This window comes from Leuciscus leuciscus (assembly GCF_965113295.1).
Source record: "Leuciscus leuciscus genome assembly, chromosome: 12".
Lineage (NCBI taxonomy): Eukaryota > Metazoa > Chordata > Actinopteri > Cypriniformes > Leuciscidae > Leuciscus > Leuciscus leuciscus.
In genome coordinates, this window is record NC_138736.1 from 9,783,695 (window position 1) to 9,808,246 (window position 24,552).

A 24,552-nucleotide genomic window follows, 5' to 3' on the forward strand; every position below is an offset into this window, starting at 1 on the left:
TACAAATAGCAGATACTTATTTTGATGCATATGACTCACTTTGATGTCCTATCTTCAGCAGTGATGGGCCAGTTTGTGCACTCATCAATCCAGAAAGAGGTTTAAGCGATGTCACACCTTTGAAAGCTTTGGAGACCCCAATGGTCTTGCAGATGATTGCTAATTTTGTTTATGAGAGTTTCCCGACACTTGTTTTAGCTTTTAGGCTATCATATCCCTTCAATTATGCTGACACAGTACACTGTTGCGGGTAAACAATTATTCCTGAACCATCTCTCAATACCCTGTCAATTTGACCCTACCCATGATAGATTTTTTTAAATGGCATTTCCCACATCACATTTAAATATGTTTTATCTAGCTGTGGTATAAGAGTTTCTGTTCGACCAGCACTTCCTTCAGCAGTCATGAATTATTTATCAGGAATCCAGGTGTCCCTGCTTCACCTCCTCTCAGAGAAGTGTTGAAAGTTTTATAGCTGTCCATGTTTTTCCTGCAAAAGCTTTAATGGAATCTGCGGTGGTCAGACGCCATGCAATGGCTTCCAATTTCAGCCTTTAAAAAGGCGTATCTAATATTTATGAGGAGAATCAAAATGGCTACTGGCAGAAATGTCCTTGCTTATGGATTTATGGTGTTATTGTACTTTTACTGGGGGAAGAGAGTTTCCATCTTATGACTGAACTAACATACTAATGATGGCTCAGAACTGTGAATAATTTGGCCTATTATAGAGTTGAACTATAGGAACTATATTGAAAACTATATAGTAAATATATGCAAACCAGCACATTCATCATTTTTGTCAATAAAGATCTTACAAAAATCAATTTTACAATTACAGTAAACCATAAACATAGCAAAAATGTCTGGTGAATGCTGTTTTAACATCTCACCAGGGTTGTTTTAGCGATATTGATGTTGAGCAAATGCCCTAAAAATTTAATTTTACATTTATCTAAAGCCAACACCTAATCTATGAGGAGGAAGTATGAGGAATAATAATAATAATGATTCTTAGTTTATTTTATAATCTATTTACAATATTCTTCAAATAAAAAGTTTGGGCTCCGTACGATTTGTTTTGTGTGTTCACTGAGGCTAAATTTATTTGATTGAAAATACAAAAAATACAACAACAGTATTATTGCGAAATAGTATTGTAATTTAAAATAACTGTTTTCTACTTTAATATATTTTTTTAAAAGCTGAATTTTCAGCAGCCATTACTTAATCATTCTAATATGCTGATTTGGCGCAGAAGAAATATTAATATTATACATTTTGAAAACAGTTGTGCTATTTTTTTTGGAAACCATGATACATTTTTTCCCACCAGTATTTTTGGATGAATAGAAAGTTCAAAAGAAAAGCATTCATTTAAAATAAAAATCTTCTGTAACAGTTAATTTTTATCAATTTAAGGCATATTTGCTGAAGAAACGTATTCATTTCTTAAAAATACCTTTATAATCTTGAACCGAGATGTACTGGATATCAGACTTTGTATAAATCAATAAATATCAGAAAGAAATTGGGTACATTTTAATAATAATTATTTTTTAAAAACGTAAACATTATTACAGTTTTCTAAGATAAGTCATAATTCTTTTGTTCTATTTATCGCGCACATCAAATATGTCTTGACCACACATGTGCCATCAGGGATGAATTGCAAATTCAACTTTGTTTTCTATTATGATTTGTAAAACTATCACAATGAGCATGTCACAGTCAGATCCCCTGTGTTTGATCTTATTAATAAAACCACAAGCACCAGTGGTCCTCAGCGCCCTGCAGATAAAGTGTGGGTTAACAGCATCAGGAATAGGCTTGTCTGTAACTGTCCGTATTATCTCACACCTCCAAGATGATGTTCTTGACATCCCTGCTGCTCAATCATGAGCCCCCTACTGAGATATGGCACACTTTTAAGATGGGCACATGGTGCCATGCCTGGGCAAGCCTGTGTAATGCCTGAGGGATCAACTTTAAGTCTGTGGATGAAACCAGACCGCTCTTCTGTTCAGCTCTAGTTGCTACCAAAATGCAGCGGAAGATACAATGGGTAAAAAAAGTGCTCCTTTCTGCGTATTGACATGGAGCTCCCGCATGTCTTGTTAACCACTGAAGTGTATTTGTTTAGTGGGAAATGTTCTCCTAGGAACATCTTCTGCTTCAGTACTCACTGAGGCTCTTTTTTTCTCCCCTGTAGAGAAGTTAGTGGATATGGATGTCGGTTTTGACAGGCCGTACTATTGGAGTACTTCAGTTTAACTTCAGCTGAACTCTGTAATAAGACTGCTCATGGCACAACGCACAAATGCTGACAAAAATACACGCAGTGTGGGCAATTACATGGAGTGAACGATGGACGCTAGAGAGCTAAGTTGAGTTAAATATAAATTTACACTGCCTTTGAAGTGATCCCTGCGGCTGATTCATATTATAAGGTCCCATTAGCAGCTCAAAGAGGTTCAAAAGAACCATTTGCATGCAGTATTTTATCTAGTTGAAGTCAATAATAGTTGAAAACAGGGGTCTTGAATCTTTTTGAGGCCGAAGACCACTTTGTGAATGGAGAGCTGGTGCAGAGAACCCATTGTATTGGGTGTTGCTTTGTAAGCCTGGCCTATAATAATGTGTAGAGTACCATATCAGTGTGTTTACATACTTTGTTTTGATGTTTACATTACAATGTATTCATTTAAGTTAAAATGCACATCATTGATATTCTAATGGCTCTGCAATGTGGAAGGGACAATGAAAAACATTAATTTAGCTTTTAAAATGAATATTATTATAAAATGAACTTAAAGGCATAGTTAATCCAAACATTTTATTCTTTCATTCTTTTTATCACTTTCATGTGATTTTAAACCGGTGTTATATTTATTCTTTAGTGGAACACAAAAGAAGATTATTTGAAAAAAAAATGTGTCCATATAGTGAAAGTCAGTGGGGTCCAAAACAACATTGAACCCCATTGCATTTCATTGAATCGACAAAAAATGACACAATGATTTTTTTAATGTCGTACATACTTTATATTTTATACCCTAACCCTACCCATAAACTCAACCCTCACAGAAAACTTTCTGCATTTTTACATATTCAAAAAACATAATTTAGTATGATTTATAAGCAGTTTTCTTCATTGGGACCAAAACATGAGTGTGATATGTGGTTCAGGTATTCCCTACATTTTGTTCCACAAGGATAGTAATACCAGAAATCTTTGACCTTGACAAAACCACATATCACACTCTCACATGCACAATTTCTAAAATACCTTTTAAAAATCAAAATTTTCAAATCAAATTTTTCAAAATATCTATAAAGTCAATTTTACAATTACAGTACACCATGAACATAGCAAAAATGTCTGGTGAATGCTGTTTTAACATCTCACCGGGGTTGTTTTAGCGATATTGATGTTGCGCAAATGCCCTAAAAATAAGATTTTACATTTATCTAAAGCCAACGTGAGTTGAATTTGAAATGTAAAACAATGGATCAAACTCATAATCCTAAGTATGAGGAATAATAATAATAATAATAATAATAATAATAATGATTCTTAGATTATTTTATAATCTATATACATACACTACTCTTCAAATAAAAAGTTTGGGCTCCGTACAATTTTTTTTGTGTGTTCACTGAGGCTACATTTATTTGATTGAAAATACAAAAAACAAAAAAAACAGTAATATTGCGAAATAGTATTGTAATTTAAAATAACTGTTTTCTACTTTAATAATTTTTTTTAAAAGCTGAATTTTCAGCAGCCATTACTTAATCATTCTAATATGCTGATTTGCCGCTGAAGAAACATTTTTATTATTATCAATGTTGAAAACAGTTGTGCTATTTTTGTGGAAACCATGATACATTTTTTCCCCCAGTATTTTTTGATTAATAGAAAGTTCAAAAGATAAGCATTCATAAAAATCTTTATGAATTACAAGTAGTCTGCTAGTCTGCTTTGAATTACAAATTTTTCTAAATATCTATAAAGTCATACTTGTTTGGCTGAACTATTTATATTTAACTAATTTTGATTTAAATCCAGCAATAATAGGTGAACCTGCATTATTGCTGTAGATTCCCTGTAGAAGTTAAGCTTAAAGTTTTCCAATCTTGGAGACGACAGTTGGATGGTTAATTTCTGAACACTGTAATGTCAGACTGCTAGGAGGACTTTTCAGGATAGAATGAATGGATAATAATGAATAAAAAAAAAGAAGAAGATAAAACTGTGCCATTGGTGTGGTCAAGTTTTCTCATGCAAAATAGATGAGTGAACAGATGCAGCTACTGTCAGCATCTAACCCACATTCTAACACAGAGGTGCAGGTCCAGGAGAACATCTGCTGTGCTTATATTACATAGCAAAATAGATCCTGTGGCGTATGTAGATAAACATGACTAGCATCTATTTCATCACACTCAAAGGAAATCAATAGTCTGTGTATAAGTGTACGTGTGTATGTATGACAGTTTGTGGATTGACGAGCATTTATGATAGTGGATTGACATGCGTGTATTATAATTTGTTGACGTGTATTATAGTTTGTGGATTGAAGTGTTTATGAATGTTTGTGGATAAATGTTTGAGTATGAGATAAGTGAACAGATTGGTGGCGGTCTCATCTGCCATGCATCGTCAGTTGTTTGCATCATGTTGGCAAACCTGCCCCAAGTAAAACTGCTCCTTGATCTCCCTCAATTCTCCTGCCTCAATTCTCCTGCTTAAAGCCAACATTTGCTTAACAATGATTTAAAGTGATACATTTAAAAATATAAATTCTGTTATCATTCACTGACATATTGTTCCAAAACTGTATGACTGACCTTGTTGTACACAAAAAGAGAAATTTTGAAGAATGTAATTTTGGTTGATTGTAAATACTTTTTAGCACGTCTTTTTTTTTGTGTGTGTAATTCTAAAAATATATATTTTTTAAAACAATTCTGTGCAATCTTAACTGATTTTTATAAAGTAAACATGAGAATAACTTTTATATTGTTAGTAATAGTTCAAGATGAACACTTACTGGACTGAAGCAACTTTGTTATACTTGACTATCCATGCATCCACTTTTAGAAAAATCATGTTAAAATGTGATTACTAATTATGATACATCAGGGGAATGTTTATTTGTACATTGAATTGCATTGCATTATATGTTTTGCCCCCACACAATAAAGACTACATAGTTTTGATCATTAAACTAAGCTTTTAAATTTCATCTTACTAAGACATATTATTGGGAAATATAGAGAGACAACTGATATTTATATTTTTGCAAGTAGTCTGCTATACTGTTATAATAATCTCGTTAATATACATTACAAACCATCAGAATTGATTTCATCTTACTTTTTGGTCATATACATATCAGCAACAGCACCAAATTGTATATTTTTGCTCAGTTTGATCCTTAAAAATTAGGGTGTTTTTTCCTCCTAGAGTACGAGCTCCATATTTTCTTAACTTATGCTGTATGAGCCATAAAAGCCTGATATATCAGAGATGATCAAAAAAAAGAAGAAATAATTCTGACTACTATTCCATATGTCAGGCATTACAGGGTTAAAAGTAAATGCCCAGTCTTAAGAAGTCATTTGATAGTTGCTTTTTGGCCTAGTATAGCTTTCCAGATTTTTTTTAAAACTTGATTTCCCTCTGGAGATGTCACAGGGTGTACTTTGCCTAATGGCAATGATTATTTCATTCTCCATGTCTTGAAGAGTGTTCCCTCTGCATTGAAGAGCCAGGGTGGCATCTATCACTGTACATTCGTCAGTTCATCACAGCTCTTGCCTCGAAGATGACCTCTCGCAGCTGTCATCTCATCTTGACATCTCATTGTTCATTGTGTGATATTTGAATATCATCCTTGGGGCTTTCAGCCTTGTACTCGCTTGTTTAGTTTGTTTGTTGTTTTCTTCCCCTAAGATGCATCTTGTCTTCCATAATTATCTGTGGCAGAACATCAAGAAGTGAGATGATCATGTCAGATTTGGAGAGGTGGAGGGGTGGCCAAGGCATCTGCCAGTCCTATAATCCTATGACCTCTGTGTAGATGCACAAGGATATGGACATATGGGTGAAATTTCTGGGCAGATTCCCAGTATGTCGGAAGATCATATGTCTTATATAAAGACCACCCAGACAAGTCTCTGCAGAGCCTGTACTCTAGAGGATAAGGCTTCCTAGCTCAAGTTGTGGAAGCTCTTAGTGATGACCTCCAGATTCTCAAAGATGAACCATTGTTCAATCATCAAACTACTCAGAGTTCAGTCTACCTCATGCAACTTGTATGAACTAGCTACATGTGTCCTCCACAGCAGTGTCTTATCCAGAGTTCAGATCCCGTCTTGTCCTTTTTGTTGACCTGCTGTAGATGATTCACTTCTGCATATTGTGGCTCGTCATTTGCCTTGAGGGATCAGCAGATTGCCACACCATTACATCACTTCTCTATAAGCAATACACACGTAGAAGTCGAATCATTATCATGAAGAGTTTGTTGCAGTTAGTCTTCCATGTCTTGAAAAGCCTGCACGTACTGTTGGGATTGATGATTATATTAAATGATAGGAATTAAAAGTAACAATATATTGATTCTAAAGTTACTTTTGTAAAGCCAATTGTAAAATCAATTGGCAAGGCCTATCATGCACCAGGGGTGTTGAAATGAATCGTTTCTACGATGCATCGCAATGCGAACGTGGACGATTCTGCATCGATGCAGTAGTAGACCATAATCGATTATAGCCTACTGACGTTTCTCTGACGTCACTCCACTCGTCACATACACGCTTGTCACGCTAGCATATAAAAGGCGAATGGAGGCAAAACACAAAAGTGAGTAAAGAAATGCACCCACTATTTTAACATTTACAGAGTGCGTGCGAGTAGCCTGTGTGTGTGCTTGTGTGCGAGTGCCTGTGTGTGTGAGCGTTATTGTAACTTAAGTGCACTACTAGACAGCTTGTGTTTATTAGTTCTAAATGCTCCTGTCGTCGGCTGTGTTCAGACGTTTTTTTTATATTTTTTTTACTACATTCAAGAAGTATACTTTCTTGGACCAGATAAAATCAAAAGGAGTTCATCAAATAAAAAGGGAGTTCTGCTTGTATTCTTTGACGAAAATGTAGCCATGTGCAGTGATATTTTGCAATGCATCGGGATTTCGAATCGAATTGAATCGAATCGTTGACATGATAATTGTCATCTAATTGAATTGTGAGACCAGTGACGATTCACACCACTATCATGCACTTAACATCAAATGTTGAAGGATTCTATGAGAAAAGCCATGAGAGGAATCATAACTTCTTCTGCATTGAATGCGGGTATGATGCTGATTCATAGCTGGCTCATGGAGGGAGTACAGGAGGTCAGATGTGACTGTGCTGACGGATTAAGGGCATGAGACAGGTTTTAACACTTTTCTGACAGCCCCTCTGCTTACCCAGCTAACCAGTTGACATGTTGAATTGTAAGCTATTTACACTGCAGCTTTGCACTGTGCTGTGGTTGTTAGCCGGAGAGCATAAAGCCCATGTTAATACTCACACCATGCACATAATATCTTTGCCTCCGTTGTTATGTCAGTCACGAGAAACTGACTAATATGATATAATGATGTTACATGATGTAATCATGCTTTTGAGTGTGGACATAATGTATACAAGGTCTATAATAGCTGCACAAACATTTCCATGCATCTTAAGGGCTGTTGTTCATCAGGTGCAGGATCCCCAGAAGTATGTGACTGAATTCTGTCATTTTTGCTGATTTGCAAATGCCATGTGACTAATCACATTGAAGCTGCATTAAAATGAAATGAAATTCATTGTTGTTAAAATATTAAAATATAATAGATATATTGTCAAAATATTGTATATATATTTTCACCCCTAATGATCCCCTAGAGTATAATGGTGTATATTTGCAGAAAGTCTCTTGACTTCTGGATAAATAGGAAAGGATTGTGTTAATCACACTGCTTTGAAGATTAAAGGTCAGGAAGATCTTTGAGGATCCTTTAGTAACAATATGAGAGAACATCCTGGATTAATAAGATTCCTCCATTCAGTGTGACTGCCAGCTAGACTTTAAGAGTTGCATCAGACTGTAAATTCTGCCCAAACCTGTGAACTCAGGGCTTAGGCGAGAGCCAAAGTGACTCTGACATTTCATTCCTCAGCAGGTGGGTGCTGATAGTGCTGCCCTCCCCTTCAACACACCCTTGAACTCCTCTGACTTCTGAAGGAGAAAGAAACTATTACAATGAATCAGTTGGAGCCATCCCAAAGGGCCAGGCTCTGTGGCTTGGGCAGTCTGGTGGATTGAGCCTCAGATTGACCGGTCAGATGACGTCACTCTCAATGAAAGCCCCATTGCGCCTTCAGGCATCATTCATTATGCTGTGAAGTTTCAATTTTGACCAAGCCAATGCAATTACTGGCCCTCTGCTGGGGCTTTGGCAGGTTCTCTGAAACTTCAATTCCCCTAAATGAGAATCTCAAATAGTGGCTCTCATTCAAAGCACCATTCCACTCGAGTAGTGTTTGTATTAAAGTGGCTTAGCTGACATAGGTGTGTGCTGCCTCAGGGTGAAAGCCTCAGTTTCATTTTCACCTTGACTGCTTCTGTTTATAAACACAATAATGGCACCTTCAGTTTTTATAGCGCTCACCCAGACTTTAATTTCCCACGCAGGCATTCTGATTTGATTCAGGATTTTTTTTATGAAGCACTAATCTCACACGATAGATCATCACAGAGCTCTCGTTCCATAATCCTGCTTTAGTAATATCCCGGGGGGAAATCTTTGAGGATCATTTATGAAGTGGCGAGATGAAGAGCAAGTCTCTCTCTTATCGTTCTTATGAGGGTAATCAGCCAACATCACATCCATCTATATGCCATCTTCATGTTGCTGTTACGTAATGTGTGATGCGCTTGTAAGCCTAGTAAGAGGCTAGTTGGAGTCAAGAACTCCAAGACTCGGACTAAGATTAGACCCCTTTGAGATCCGTCTGTCCAAAAAGAATTTTCATGAACTGAAAAAGAGAAATGCTGAATTTATTGACTGTAAAATGAGACCCAGATTTGAATTCATTTAGCAAATGCTTTTATTCAAAGTGACTGAGACATAAGGGATACAAAAAAGCGAAGATAAGAAGTTTCAGAATTGCTCAGAAAAGTACAAAAGTATGGGATACCATGAGACAAAAGAAAAAGAGGGTTTCTTTACAAGAAAGTTTTAAAGAGTAAGTGCCTTAACAGTTGTAAGTCAAGTGTTCACAGAAGAGTCTTTAGTCAGTCTTTTGGAGAGGAACTTGGGATCCAGCGGTTCTGTTGAGAAGATCCAGACCTGAGACTGGAAAGGCGGTGACGAAAGCCAATTGTTGTCACCTCGCGTCCCTGCACCCTGCACATTGTAAAGACTACTCCCAAGCTAAATAGCACATTGTTCTGCATCTACATGAGAGGAAATAACTCTCCATAACAGTAAATGGCAGTAGTCTATATGCATCTTTCAAAAAAGGAAATCGGAATAGCTAGGAATGTTAATATACAAAAAAGAGTGATCTCTCTATCACCAACTAGTGCCATCGGTGCAGAACACACTGCAAAAACTAGTCAGAGAAATGCTCAACTACAATATTAAAGACCAGACCAGACCAAGAATCTAAGTAATGAAATCCAGAGAAGGTCCAAGTTTGTGTGATCTTGAGAGATCCCAAGACCAAGGCCACAAAATCAAGACCCTAAATCTGGAGTTTAATGCAACACTAGTACAGCATGATGTCAATCTTTTTTTTCTGTTTCTTTTTTTGTGGGGATTGGAAGAGGTTCTTGACAATCTCAAAGGGTTTTTTGAATTTCTGAATTAAGACCACTGACTAGTTGGCAGGCGAATGCATTGAAAGAAAACACGGCTATAAAAATGCCATTTTTATCCAACTATTCACAGTCACTTCAAATGTGTAGGTGTCCTGAGAGCCAAGCGCATGCTTCTAATGCTTGAAAATAATCGTCTGCTCTGCCAAGAGGCTCTTTCAGAGAGATGTGTCGTGATGTAGCACCATTCGTTCCCAGCCATATCTGATGCATCAATGCATGAGAAGCCCACGTGAGGGCTGAAGCTGGCTAAGAAAGCAGACACGTGAGCCTCCTTAAAAGTTCATGTTCAAAGTCCCTGTTGGAGAGTCAGAAGTTCTCTTGAGACGGCTTTACCTGATAAATCAACTTTCCTCAGGTGGATTGGGGTGCAACATTTGACAATGAACAAAACGCTGACTTTGTCCCAATTGTTTGTTTACAGCCAGCGAGAACTGCCATGACTTCCACCCCATGTTTTTCACCCATGACCGCTCTTTTGAGGAGTTCTTCTGCATCTGTATCCAGCTACTCAACAAAACCTGGAAAGAGATGAGAGCCACTTCTGAAGACTTCAATAAGGTGAGAGCAGCCCTTTTGATTGAGTCCCTGCACCTGTGTCTAATTCTACATCAGTCTCCCTCTTCTAGTGGTCAACCAATATGGGTTTTGATTGGCCGATGCTAGGGTTGTCATGATACAAAAATTTCAGGAATCAATAACAATATCAGTAAAATTACAAGACCATAGCTAAATCTAGTATGCTACTGAACACAGCCCTTTAATTTGTTAGTGATATTTCACTTTTTATTTTTTTTTATTAAATTAGAACAATGGGTTAAGGATTTCTGTTATTATTTAGTTAAGAAAACGTAATTTTTTTCAAGTAATTATTCAAGAAATTTTTAAATAATAAATATTATAATAATCCAAATAGAACTATTTACAAGACTTAAAATAAAGATACAAATTAAGTATCATGCATTTTCATTTCAACATAATTGACACTGTGCATTTGATGGTTCACATGCAATTTTAATTTAAATGTAGAATTATATTACGATTATTATTTACTCAATTAAATTTTTTTTAAATGTTCTATTCCATGTGCATTGGCAGGTCTGTCAATAGATTTTAAAGTAGTTTATCAGCCAATCATGTCCTTATGAGATATTTAGTCTATCACTACTTCACACTACTAGGACTTTTGCAGGGGACGATGGTTGTTTCAAGCTCTTGGCAGAGATGATTTTTTTTTTTTTTTTTTGTAAAAATTTTTTTTACCTCTTGGTGGTTGAGATTTGCTAGGATGTTGTTTGTGTAATTATGATAATCACACAGCAAACTTGTAACCAATTTATAGCATAGGATAAAAGACCATCTTGTGTAAGGCTGTATATTTGAGCTTAATAAAGATTCATGGACATGAAAAGTCATTTTTAAAATATCTCCCTGGAGCATGTCTCCCTGGACACTGTGATTAAATTCATCATCCTTTGTTTTCTTACATGAGCAGCACATCTGAGAAAACTTACTCGCTTTTGCCCCTCGTCTGTATTCCTGCCTTATTATAAATAGACTTTCTGAATATAGAGATAAAACTGCTGTTTAATCTGGTGATCAGAACTCCCTATTCTTTTTTTTCTGACAGTTGTCTGGCAGTGTGCACACGTGGAAATCTTAAACTTTACTGGAGGGATGAAAAGTTGCTGTCGGTAGATTGATTTGTTTCAGGTTCTTTTAAAGGTAGCGAGAAGGCTGAGGTGGTGAAATGCACTAATCAAAACTTGTTTCATAGAATGACTTTTGCGTGAGTGGCCTGTGATTCTTGCCTGTGTTCCATCCAAATAAAAATCCACATAGCCATCAATTCTGAGATGCATTGAATAATAAGACCATCATCACGTCATCAGCAGAACGACAGCATGTGATTTCTCCCACTAAATATGAAGTTATGCCAGTAGGAGTTCGATAGTTAATCCTTTTTCTTTTCACAGAAAGAACACCTAAGTCTCAACATCCCTGGGCTGTGTTTACTTGTCGTGTGCGGACACAATCCTGATTGAACTGAAGAAGATTAGACCCACCTCTCCGCCCACCTTTGTGGGAGCTTAATACAGACTTAGAGGAATAACTCTCGGCTTCATTGTTCAGATGTCGCCTTCTTAAGCACACTTAACTTTGGCATTGTTTTAAAATTAAAGTATTATAGTGCCTTAAAAGTTTGAGATAGTTGTTAATTACATGGTGGTCTTGGATCCCTCCATAATATATAAATAACTCTTTAAGCCTCTACTACTATAGAATCGTCACTTTAATAAAGTAGTATAAACTTTATTACACCTCGTTGCTCCAGTTTAATATACGTTTATAAAATATACGTATATAAAGTTTATATAAACTTTGGGACATCTGCCTTTACATGCACATGAACTTGGGAATTTATGGGAATTTTTTACCATTCTTCTAGAAGTGCATTTGTGAGGTCAGGCACTGATGTTGGACGAGAAGGCCTGGCTCGCAGTCTCCGCTCTAATTGATCCCAGAGGTGTTCTATTGGGTTGAGGTCAGGACTCGCTCAAACTCGCTCATCCATGTCTTTATGGACCTTGCTTTGTGCACTGGTGCGCAGTCATGTTGGGCCATCCCCAAACTGTTCCCACAAAGTTGGGAGCATGAAATTGTCCAAAATGTCTTGGTGAACTATGCTAACTATGAACTAACTGGGAACTAAGTGGCCAAGCCCAACCCCTGAAAAATTACCCCACACCATTTTCCCCCCCTCCACCAAACTTTACAAGTTGGCACAATGCAGTCAGGCAAGTACAATTCTCTTGGCAACCGCCAAACACAGACTCGTCCATCGGATTGGCAGACAGAGAAGCGTGATTCGTCACTCCACATAACACGTCTCCACTGCTCTAGAGTCCAGTGGCGGTGTACTTTACACCGCTGCATCCAACGCTTTGCATTGCACTTGGTGATGTAAGGCTTGGATGCAGCTGTTCGGCCATGGAAACCCATTCCATGAAGCTTTCTATGCACTGTTCTTGAGCTAATCTGAAGGCCACACGAAGTTTGGAGGTTTGTAGCTATTGAGACTGCTGAAAGTTGGCGACTTCTACGCACAGTGCGCCTCAGCATGAACTGACACCGCTCTGTGATTTTTTACATGACCTACCACTTCATGGCTGAGTTGCTGTTGTTCTCAATTGCTTCCATCTTTGTTATAGTACCACTAACAGTTGACCGTGGAATATTTAGTAGTGAGGAAATGTACCTGTTTACCTGCAACCTATCTCCGTACCACGCTTGAATTCACTGAGCTCCCATTCTTTCACAAATGTTTGTAGAAGCTGTCTGCATGCCTAGGTGCTTGATTTTATACAACTGTGGCCATGGAAGTGATTGGAACACCTGAATTCAATGATTTGGAGGCGTTTCCCAATACTTTTGGCAATATAGTGTGTGTGGGTGTGGGTGTGTATATATGTGAAATAGTGAGGATGAAATAATAATACAAGGATAATACAATTTAATAAAATGTATGTATGCAACTGTCTTCAGGCCATACTTTATAGCATTTAAAGCACATTTTATATCAGAAATGTGCTTTTAATGCAAGCTAAAGGTTGGGCTATATGTAAGTTCTGGCGTCCCTGAATCTGTGGATGTTTTTGTGGCTTTTTTTTTGGCATGTGAGCTGATTTTATTTATTATATCCTCCATTTTGTGCTTTTGTCTTGGTGGGTCCAGTCAGACATGCGTTAAAATGATTATGAGGCTTCACTGTCACTATACAGCATTGATGGACCTCCACCATTTTCGGATGACTGCACCTCACCATCCTCTGCCTCTTCTCACAGACACACAACCATCTAATTTTTAAACGCACATGCTATTTTTCTCCTCCCCCACTCTCTCATCGTGATTGGCCTGTCACATCCTGTAAATATTGTCTGTCCATCTGTGTGTGTGTGTGTGTGAGAGAGAGAGAGAGAGAGAGAGAGAGAGAGAGAGAGAGAGGTGTGGAGACGAGAAGCAGGAGGCAGGTCTGCTCTCAGCGATGCTTTGAGGGCTAAAAAAAACTGACGGGCAATGGTTTGCCTGTTTCCATGGCAACCACATTCTAATTACTCCCTCTCCCGCTTCACAATAACATAGAGCAGCTATTGTGTGCGTGTGTGTTTTGGTTCATAAACAGCTGTCTTCTCCACCCAATCAGCTCTGACGAAGGCAGCTATGACACCTGACTTTAAAATGGCCACTTCGGTGCATCCAAGCACAGTAGTAGTGATGTAGTGACTCTGTTTAAGCTATAGCACAACCCCCACCCCTCCCCCTTCCAATCTCCCCCTCTCCCTTGTATACAAACCACGTGATCCTTATTGCCGGAACTCCATTGGCTGAAGCAGCCATGGCGTCTGGCCAATCAGGCTTAAGCGCTGAAATGGACATAAACTGAGCTGCTTGGAGATGCTTTCAGACTTCAGAGTGTTGATGGGCAGAAGAAATCAACCTTTGGCTAAAACATGGTCCGTTTTCATTAGCAGCACACACACACACAAACAACCCAGGAACCATCTGCCACCACTGTTTATTTTCCTTCTGGCGATCCTTTCGTCCCTGCACCTGGTCAGGGTTCGTCTCTGCTACACTGGGTTGGACCAGCGTGGATCCGCGCTCCCAAACATGGAGGTGACAATGGCATGTGAGTACTGCTTAAGAGATCGCGTCAGGTGCATGGAGGAAAACGGGTGTAGACTGAATGAAAAGGATGATGGGTCATTTGCAATTTTGCCTGGATGCTGACGGGAAACGAGAGATAAAGCAGGCGCACAGATGGAGATGGCTTTGTGTGAAGCTGCTTGTAGTAATCAGGTTAGAGGCAGATTTCAGCTAGCGATTAAAGAGGAAGCGATCCAGCGAACGCTCCAACCAGTACGCTCCTCCGTTGCCCATCCCCTCCTTGGGGTACTTGTTATGAATGAGCGCTTTAATGTGTTTTCTCCATCACTCCTTTCTCCGTAGCACATTGACCTCTGCTGTGTGGCTGTTCATTAAGTTTGAATTATTTGTGCATGTATCCCACGTGTACATAGGCGTGTTGTAAGATCAGCACATTTTTTGTTATTCTTTTTACAGGGAAGGCTTTTATTGAGGTTAATCCCTTTTGTATACAGCCTTGTCCTTTGTGAATTCTTTGTTAGTCCAATGTTCACAAGAATTACGTTTTGTGATTAAAAAAGACAAAAAATCTCCCAACACTTCTGAATTCTGTGATGGGCTGTCGCTAACGTTGATTGATTATGGTAATATCGCAGGCAGGATTTTTTTCAGCGCATAAATCTGCAAGATCTCATAAAGTGAATGATGTCTCGAGGTGTTGTTTGGTCGTGCTCAGCATCCGCACCCAAGCCTCCGGTCCACAATTCCCTACTTCCCCTTTGCAGAGCAAGATTTTTTTTTCTTTGTTTCTTCTTTTCTTTCTTCACTCTTTCCTTTGTTCCTTTCTTTCTATCTCTTCTTCTTTATTTCTTCACTTTTCCTTTCTTCCATTTTTCCCTTCTCTCTTTTGTTCTCCTTCTTCCTCTCTTCCGTCCTTTCCTCCTTCATGTCTTCCTTCCTGTCTGTCCTTCCGTTCTCATTTTCCCTTCCTTTCATACTTTTCTTTCTTAATTTCCTTCCTCTTTTCTCATTTCCTTTCCTTTCTTGCTTCCACCATTTCTTTCTTTTCACTTTTCACTTCACGTTTTGTCCTTTTCATACTCGCACACAAACACAGTGCTACTTTGCGCTATGAGCTGAGTCTCCTGGGACCTTAAGTGACCCTAATGCATTGCATTCTTTCAGCATGCTTCATGCTGGCCCTTGGAGAAAGAGTTACTCCTGTCAGTGGAGTGGATGTGTGGCTGGATCCTGAGAGAGTTGAGTGCCACCTGCTAGAGTACAACATTTTTGGGGGGCTTTTTCAAAATCCTGTGTTATGAAATGTTTCCTTGTCAGAGAGCACTTGCGTGTTTAGACTGTGTCCTCTTTAGACCTGCTCCACGTAGGATTCGAACCGGGGTCTCCGGCATTGGAGGCGGGCGCTAACAAGAGCACTAAGAGGCAAGGGGAGTGAGGTTTACATGCACAGCTCTTTCTGGCCTATACATTCGTCACAATGACCCCCCTAAACCTCACTTCAATCTGGGTCATGGCACCAAATGTAAACGGTCCTACACGTGCCGCTCTGGGCGGGATTCAAACTGGGGTCTCCGGCGTGGGAGGTGGGCGTGCTAACAAGGACGCTAAAGACCGCAACCGCTAGCGTGCCTCTTGAAGCCAGGGGAACTGAGGTTTACACGCACAGCACTTACTGGCCTACGTCTGTTAACATCTGCACTTGACCATGTATATGTATGTTCAAGTGTCTTTCTCTGTGTGGTCATCCTCAATACTGCAACAACTATTGGAGGCTACATACTTATGATACACCCTAAAACATTGACTATTCTGTGAGAATGTACTACTATTTAAAAAAGGCACCCCGAGACAATCCGTTTCAGACAGGGAGCACTCAAAGGAGCCTGACAGATGTCATCACTCTGCAGATGACTGCAGGTTGTATGGCCAGGTGTAGATACTCAATATCCTGTGACATAAGTAAGTGCCAGGCCATTCGTCTCAACACCCCAGCAAGAATCCAGCAACCTTCTGCACAACTAACACACCAGGTTCTCCAAAGTAAGGCCAGGTCTGAGATTTATGGAAGAGAGTGGCAGAGCCTACCCATAGCATCCTATTGCATGCAAGACTGCAGGTCTCTCTCTTGGCATGCATATGCATGCACAGGTGTTTTATACTTGTCTACTCCACTTGTTATTCATAGACTTACCCCCAGCATTTATGAAAAAATGACTTCAGACTGTACTGCATCTAAATTCATCACATGGTCTTTGCCATGGTGTTTCCGGCAAATAATTTTTCCGTTAATGATATCTATTTATTTTCTTTGAAGCAATGCCCATTTCTTTGATTTGAATCATTATTAACTGTTATAAAAATCATTATGGGGGAGGAAACCGCATAATTAGCATGCCAATTGTGGAATGGATAAATGTCCCTTTGCTTTTTCATGCCTGATTACCCCATTGGGTCCACGGTCCATAAAAAGCTAAATGAATGCGAAGAGGTATGAGTGCAAGATATGCTTCCCAGCCTGTACAGCAAATTTGTTTTTTGTTCCTTTCCAGTTCAGATTTGAAGTTTCTTACGAAGTTTATTAAACACTATTTGAATGATTGATAAGTTGTAAATGATAATTATGAATGGTTTCAGTTGTGGCAAAGACTTCTGTTGATGTGACTTCCTGGGCTAACTGAGCAGCTTTGTCTTTGGAGAACTGTGCCAATTGAAAGGTTTTGGGTTTGATCCTAACACAGTGTCCTAACCAAATGTGACGCGACATTGTGACATTAGAAGAAAGTTATCTTTGCTGTGTTAATCAGTTTTGGTCCTTACCAGCCTCGACCCTGTCATCAGAGGATTCTATTTTAGAAACAGTTTCTATTTCTGTAACATTGCGCCTGGAACAACAACATACAAACTATGACAATGAATATATCAGGTTCTGAGTATATACTTTAAGTTAAAAGGGTCTGTGTGAGTTTGAATATCATTTTGCATGACCTTTATAGCCATACTGAAAGCAGCAATGGATAATTTACCTCAGATCTCGAAAATAAATTAATGTTATAACCGTGAACTCAATGACCATGACAAAGATTGTATCAGTCTCTCAGTATTCATTTTAATCATGTTAAAGGGGTTTAAAATGTATCATTTAGATTATGTAGGCTACTTATTCATTTAATTGAGATTGCATTGCATTTGCAGACAGAGCCCTCCCACATGCTCTTCTGATTGGCTGATTGTGATTTTTGATGGATTTTGTAGTCATGTCATGTCTGGTGTGGACAGACAAATTGCTTGTCGCTGAAATTTTACTGCATCAGGTCTGGTTAGGACACAGTCCTAAAATTTTACTAAGACAATCCTGTGGCGCTCACCGATGTTCGCTTCAGCTTCACATGCAGAATGTTTTAATATGGCATTTCCTGTGTATATTAGTCATACAAAATGTCAGGATCATGAATAAAGATAATCCTCTTCTAGGCTTTGTTTACAGCAAAGCTGCTCATAACATTATATGTGATTTATCTTCCTAAATCAATAAAAAAAGTCTTCTGATGTAACTGAATTACGGCCCTTGCATAATTACAGGTAGGAAAAAAATATGACTATTAATAATGTGCTGGTATGTAAAACAGAGAGGCATACCTATGAATTTATGATGGATAGCTGCGCAAAGTTGTAATTAAAATTGGACGGGAGCGATAAATCTTGCCTGCCCTGATTGGAGGCACAGCAGTGCTTTGATTGGCTGTTTGAATGAGGGAAGTATGCAAACAGTTGCAAAAAAAAAGGTGCTGGTAAACCAACGAGTGGACCACTAAATGCTACTGGGGGTAATGTGCTCTTCAATTGTCATATATGGAATAACACTGTCCCATGTCATGGTGGTTTTTGTATTTTAAATTGTCGGTTTGTGTATAGGCCAGACAGACGGAGTGTAAAGTTAAAGAGTTTTACCTTTAACAAACACCACTTTCATAATGGATTGGTTTCTCAGTTGTATGTGTTTGTTTCTGTAGGTGGTTGTTGTGCACTGCTTATAATCTGACTGGATAAAACAGGAAAACCCAATGCACATGTATCACTATTTGTCTTACTGATGCATATGATAGCCTAGTTAACTACATTTGGTTTGTTTATCTGTTTCTCATTAACATTTGGCTTGTGTGTCATAGCTGTGTGTTTGGAATTGGTTTGGACCCAAAAGAACAAATTTGTTTTAAACTTTAATCATCCAGAAAATCCATTTGTTATCTTTTTTCAGTTGTTCAGCAGCCAGTTTATCAGATATCAAAATGTATAAAGGAATACAAATATATTTTACAGCACTTGTCCGTAAGGGCCCTAAAATCTAGATTTGCTTACTTCTGTTTCCTCAGTATAATCAAAAGCTTGTATACGGCAGTATACGAAAGCTTGTTGTGTTTTATGATATTATTGTATTTTATATTATATATCATATTACTTTGTCATTGCACAACTCTCTTCATGGCCTTTAATGGCGCTGGCATGATCCCACAAACCCACTCACTTTCCAAAGATGATTCAGAAATACTTTAATATTAAGATTAATCCCTCATTTGTTGTGCCTAAGGGAAGCAATAGATTTGTTCAATGCCATTATAGCTTTGACATTCAAATATATTAAATAATGCAGGCGCATTAGAGATTTATAATAATAGCTCTGATGTATCAATATAAATCAAAATATATAGTCCAGTGCAGAATAACAGCCTTGGTCTTAAGAGTGCTTTCAATTTTTGAACTCACAAGCGCACAAACATGCACAAATACACACACATTCATTCTTCTGTATGTCACTCTGTATTATCTGCTGGCTGACACACAGTGGGCGAGTGTGTTCTGTGCATTTAGATGCTCGAGAGAGGAGAGGCGAGAGAAAGACAATAAGCATGGCAGGGCAGATGAAGACTGACACACTTCCTGCTGAGGCTGTGACACACTTGCATGCGTTTGTCAAAAAAAAAAAAAAAAGGGTCCATTTCCGCTTTATTCATAAATATCACCGCCCACCACATCACCAGCTGGAATTCCACTGTTCCCCCATATCACCTCGTCCTCAAATAAAAGGTCTGCTTCTATTTCAGCCATCACGACTTGATTTAAAGAGGCTGATAAAAGGAAGAGAGAGAGCTTTGGATTAATTTTTTAACTGTGAAAAATCTGCAAATGTGCTCAGAAAATTGCTTCCATAAGGGATAAGGGATTGTTTCAAGTGGAGATGTTCGCTTCTTCGTCCCCCACCTGCAGCTGTCAAAACCCCCTCCCCTTTAAACCTTCCTGTGCAGTTTGAATAGAGCCGTATCGGTTTATTCCTCCAGCAATCACTCCGCTCATTCTTCAAGCACGGACATATCAGCCTAGTGATTTGGGAGGGGGCCTTGACCTTGGCCCAATCTTATCACTAATTAAACCTCATCTAATCCTGCTGTGCGAGCCAGCGGCACCTGCTTCTCTGGGTGACTGGGAGGGGATGCATGCGTGAATAGCTACTGGACTCGTTTCCAGCTTCCCAACTCATGCGTCGCTGTGCTCCCTAGTTAATCACAGCATATGATCTGTAGCCCAAGGCTCGGTGCGTACACCAACCCTCTGTTTGTGATTTCGGGATGTGCATTATTCAAGCATTACCAGAAAAGCTGTGGCTTTATTTCAGCTGGCCGTTTCTGTATCTGAGGATAAAGGAAAGTTGTTGTCTTGTGCTGCATATGGGTGAATTCTTGTCATAGTCCATTGCTGGCTATTGCTTCTGTTTATTTGTATTTGATTCTTCATCAAACTGTAATCTCCAAGATGGCTTTCATGACTGTTCTTGGCTGGCCTCCACTTATCTCCACATGAAGCGTTTCTTCCGAGCAACTTCTTAATACGTGCTCTTCAATGGTGGAACCAATACCTGTGAGAACAAAGCCTTGAAACTGTTATCATTGGTGTTCCACAAGGCTCAGTCTTGGGCCCGCTTTTTATTTTTTATTTACTGCCCCTTGGACATATTTTTTAGGAAGTATGATATTAATTTCCATTACTATGCTGACGACACCCAGCTTTACCTGTCTTCCATGCCTGGAGCTTAATAAGTTTGTGAATGCCTGTCCAGGTATTTGCCAGTAATGTGATTTTGCACAATATATTTAGTAAGAAGTTGCTAATAACATAAATGTATAGAATTATCTGTGTGTGTGTGTGCAGTTCAGGTATACCCTACAGATTGTCCCCACAAAGATGTCCGAAATCCGAAAACAGCTTATAAATATTACTAAGTGATGTTTTTTGAAAACCTAAAAAGGAAGAAAGTTTTCTGTGATGGATAGGTTTAGGGTTAGAGTTTAGGGATAGAATATTTATTTATATATTTTTTTCCTTGTCTATTCAGAAACCTTGTCAACAAAACAAATTTCATGCATGTAAGCATTAGGTTTTTAAGATCATGATCATAATAAAAGTTGTCCTTTTATGTCAGTTATACTGACCTTGTGCTGTCATTATCATAATTAGTTTCAAGTTTCAATCAACGGTCTGATCTTTTGTCTTTGTTTAATTCAAAAGCTGTACTAAAGTAAAAGCAAGATTTAAGAATGAGAAGTTTGTCTGCCTGAATGCATAAAATGATGTCCTAATGATGAAATCTGTGTTTGTGTACTATAGGTGATGCAGGTGGTGAAGGAACAGATCACTCGTGCTCTCACGATCAAGCCTAACTCTCTGGATCAGTTTAAAAGTCGTCTGCAAAATCTGAGCTATACTGAGATCCTCAAATTGCGCCAGTCCGAAAGGATGAACCAGGAGGATTTCCAATCCCGGCCCATCCTGTGAGTCACTGGAAACTCTTTAATTATCTGAAGCACCCAGTTTTGGTCCATACTGCACCTGTGTCCCACTCATGATTGAAAACAAGCCTTTAAATGGTTCATAACTAATTAAACTAAGAGGAGACTCCATTAAATAAATTACCCACTGCATTACAGTAGTGTCATTTGAGCTGGAATGTACAATCGCAGAGAACATTCGTTTGTGCGTACATCAACATGCAATATAACAGTGAAATGTAAATGTCCGTGTTGAACTTTCAGAGCTTGTTTGAACTGAAACGCTGGTAATATCACTCATGATTTCATGTTCTATCAATGTGAAATATATAACATGGTTCAGTCAGTTCACTATAACAGAAATATCAATTTTTCAGCTTGGCTTATGACTGTGTACACAAGGTTCCCACATTTTTTACCACTGATTTTTCCATTAGCTTTTTCTTTTCTTTTTTTTTTTTACATGATATTGAGGATGGTTACTTTTTAATCCCTAACTAAATTAAACATAAAAATGATCAAATCTAGAATCAAAACCAGATAAGCCAACTCATTACCAAAGAATGTGATCAAAATGTTATTTTCTCATAAATTATTTAGCTAATGCTCAGGGCATTGCTTAAATTACATTAGAGAAGTCTTTATGGCTAATTAATATTGCAAATTCTCAGCTTTCGATCTAAACACAGTCCATTTGGCAGTAGTATTAGCAAAACCTCAAGATAAAAGGAAGTTTGCCTGGCTCTTCCTGACTTGTGGTACAAAGAAATGTCTAAAGACCAAGTCTGTATATCACAATTATGTTTTTTGAGTCTTTCTTTGTGTAAACTGCCAGGAAAGTGGTGGATCAGTACTTTAAACTGCATTTGTCTGATGTTTCTCCAGGGAGCTTAGGGAGAAAATCCAGCCAGAGATCATGGAGTTGATCAAACAGCAACGCCTCAATCGCCTGTGTGAGGGCACCTGTTTCAGGAAGATCAGCAGCCGAAGGAGACAGGGTAAGAAAAACACCATGTCATGAGGCAACAAAGTGACACAACAAAACTAAAAACGATACAAGCTGCCTCTTTCTTGTTAATCCAAGTTTCTGTCCAAACCAGCAGCTATGAACAACACTACATTTTGTCTGTTGCTTGATTTTGTTTTCAGCATTTCCCACCCACACAGTACATTCATTGAGCAACAATCCTGCACCTCATGTATGTTATCCATTAAGCATTGGCAAGCCTGAGAGAGATTGCATGTGGTAGTAGAGAAACATAGGATATTGCATGACAAATCCCTCAAGGTTCTCTGAGGAGAACCATTAAAAGGATGCCGTTTGCTGAAGCAGCACAGAAATGAATGAAAATACATGTGTTTTTAGCATTAAAATAATTTCAATATGCCCTCATTTTTCTTACTGTGTCTCTGTGGTGTAATGCAGCATTTTTGGCTTCAGTTTCCCCTAAAAAAATTAGCTTGTCGCTGGATTTGTCTGGTTAGTACACAGTATAAGATTTATGATATCTCCCCTAAAATGAATGTGCTTTCAGCTGAAATGTCTTAATGCATCATTTCTGAGTGAGCAGAGCTTCACTAGCTTTTTATGCCCGTCTTAAGTGTGTGAATTGATTCACTTAATGGGGTTCTGCCTTTTTTGGGGGACCTCTACTGGGCTGCTTCTTATTCGAAAACAGAACTTTGGAATTACAGGAATTTACAGACACTTTCATTGGTCACAATTTATTTATTTATTTTTTGCACATTAGCAATCTCTTATTATAGTAACGTAATGTTAGAATGTCTTACATGATAGTTTTTATCCAACTATTTTACATAAACACTTTGAAATGTATACGTCTTATGAATAATTTTTTTAGGAGTGCTATTATTAAACCGACAGCATGATTTAGCAAGTGTGAAAAATAGCCTTTTCCGTTGCTGAGAGAGTGGAAGTATGGAGCCAATTTCAAACAAACGCTGAGTGGTGGGAGTGATAAAGCTTACGGCACAGATTGGAGAGTTGAAGGATCGTCAAATGTAATACCGCTTTTTACGCGGGCTGGCTGAAGAGGAGGGCTGTCTGCTGAGCTCAGAGGGAGGCTTTATCAGTTAGCCTGGATAATTTAACACTCTTCACACTTCTACCGGATTAGATCATTCTAAGACTAGACACCTTGTCTATATCTTGCTATGCATTCGTCTGCCTGCCTCTCTTTCTCCTTTCTCTATTCATTTGAGAATTGTCACACTTTTCCTTTTTTATTGACATAATTTTCTTCAATTATGAACCTCATTTGTGTGAATGAAAAAAAAAAAATGTTTTGTTCACAATCAACTATTATATTATCTGCCAAAGGCTTGAGACACTTAATATGACTTACATGGCACCCTCTCATAATTTGACTGACATATGCATTACACATTTGATAAGTCGATATTTTTCCAGTGGTTTTCCTTAATGAGACAAAGTTGAGCAGAGTTCAGCTTTATGCAGAAAAATGAAGCGGTGACTACTAATGAGAGTGCAGACATAGAAGCTCATGTGAACAAACAAACAAACAAAAAAATCCAGGGTGGGAATATTTGAATGTTGAAATTTTTTGCCCCAAACTCAAAGTATTCCAGTCAACTTGCATTCGTGGACTCAAAATTTGATTTGGTTATTTTCACTTCCACTGAAAATAACCAAATGGAATGGCGCTTGATCGATCTGTCCCAACTTATTTTCAAGTAGGAGGTTGGAGAATTCCAAGTTCCAAGGTGTCCAGAATGAAGGATTGGATACAGCAGTAAAGGAGGAATGCCTACTAGTAACCAATATTTCAGTGACTTATTCTTATCCGTGTGAATGCACCACATGATATAGCATTGAATAGTTACCTTTGCACGTGTCCACGTGTTTGTGGTATGTGGCAGTATACAGTTTTTTTCCCATTAGACACAGATAGGTCCTTAATATATTTAATTTATTATTGTTATAGTAACCTTCGTGATAATGTAATTTACTTTGAATCACATTGAATGTATTTGCTCCATGACATTCAGGTATGTTCTACTTCCTAATATAATCTTTAGAATGAGGTTCCCCACAGGAGCGAGGTACTAACCACATGAAGCCACCAAAATTCCCAAGATAGCCCAATGTCAGACTAT

General features: G+C 38.4%; 1 protein-coding gene across 4 annotated transcripts in view; it reads left to right on the top strand.

The window, feature by feature from the left end:
• Window positions 1-24,552, top strand: part of elmo1 (engulfment and cell motility 1 (ced-12 homolog, C. elegans)) — an 87,698-nt gene that overhangs the window by 58,129 nt on the left and 5,017 nt on the right. For 3 of the 4 annotated variants that reach the window (XM_082187063.1, XM_082187062.1, XM_082187064.1), the window contains 3 exons: window positions 10,353-10,489; window positions 21,254-21,417; window positions 22,300-22,412. In XM_082187063.1, the coding sequence (XP_082043189.1) occupies window positions 10,353-10,489; window positions 21,254-21,417; window positions 22,300-22,412 (414 nt within the window). Of the gene's footprint in view, window positions 1-10,352; window positions 10,490-14,397; window positions 14,619-21,253; window positions 21,418-22,299; window positions 22,413-24,552 lie in introns of those variants that run through there. The other variant, XM_082187065.1, reaches the window with a different exon arrangement.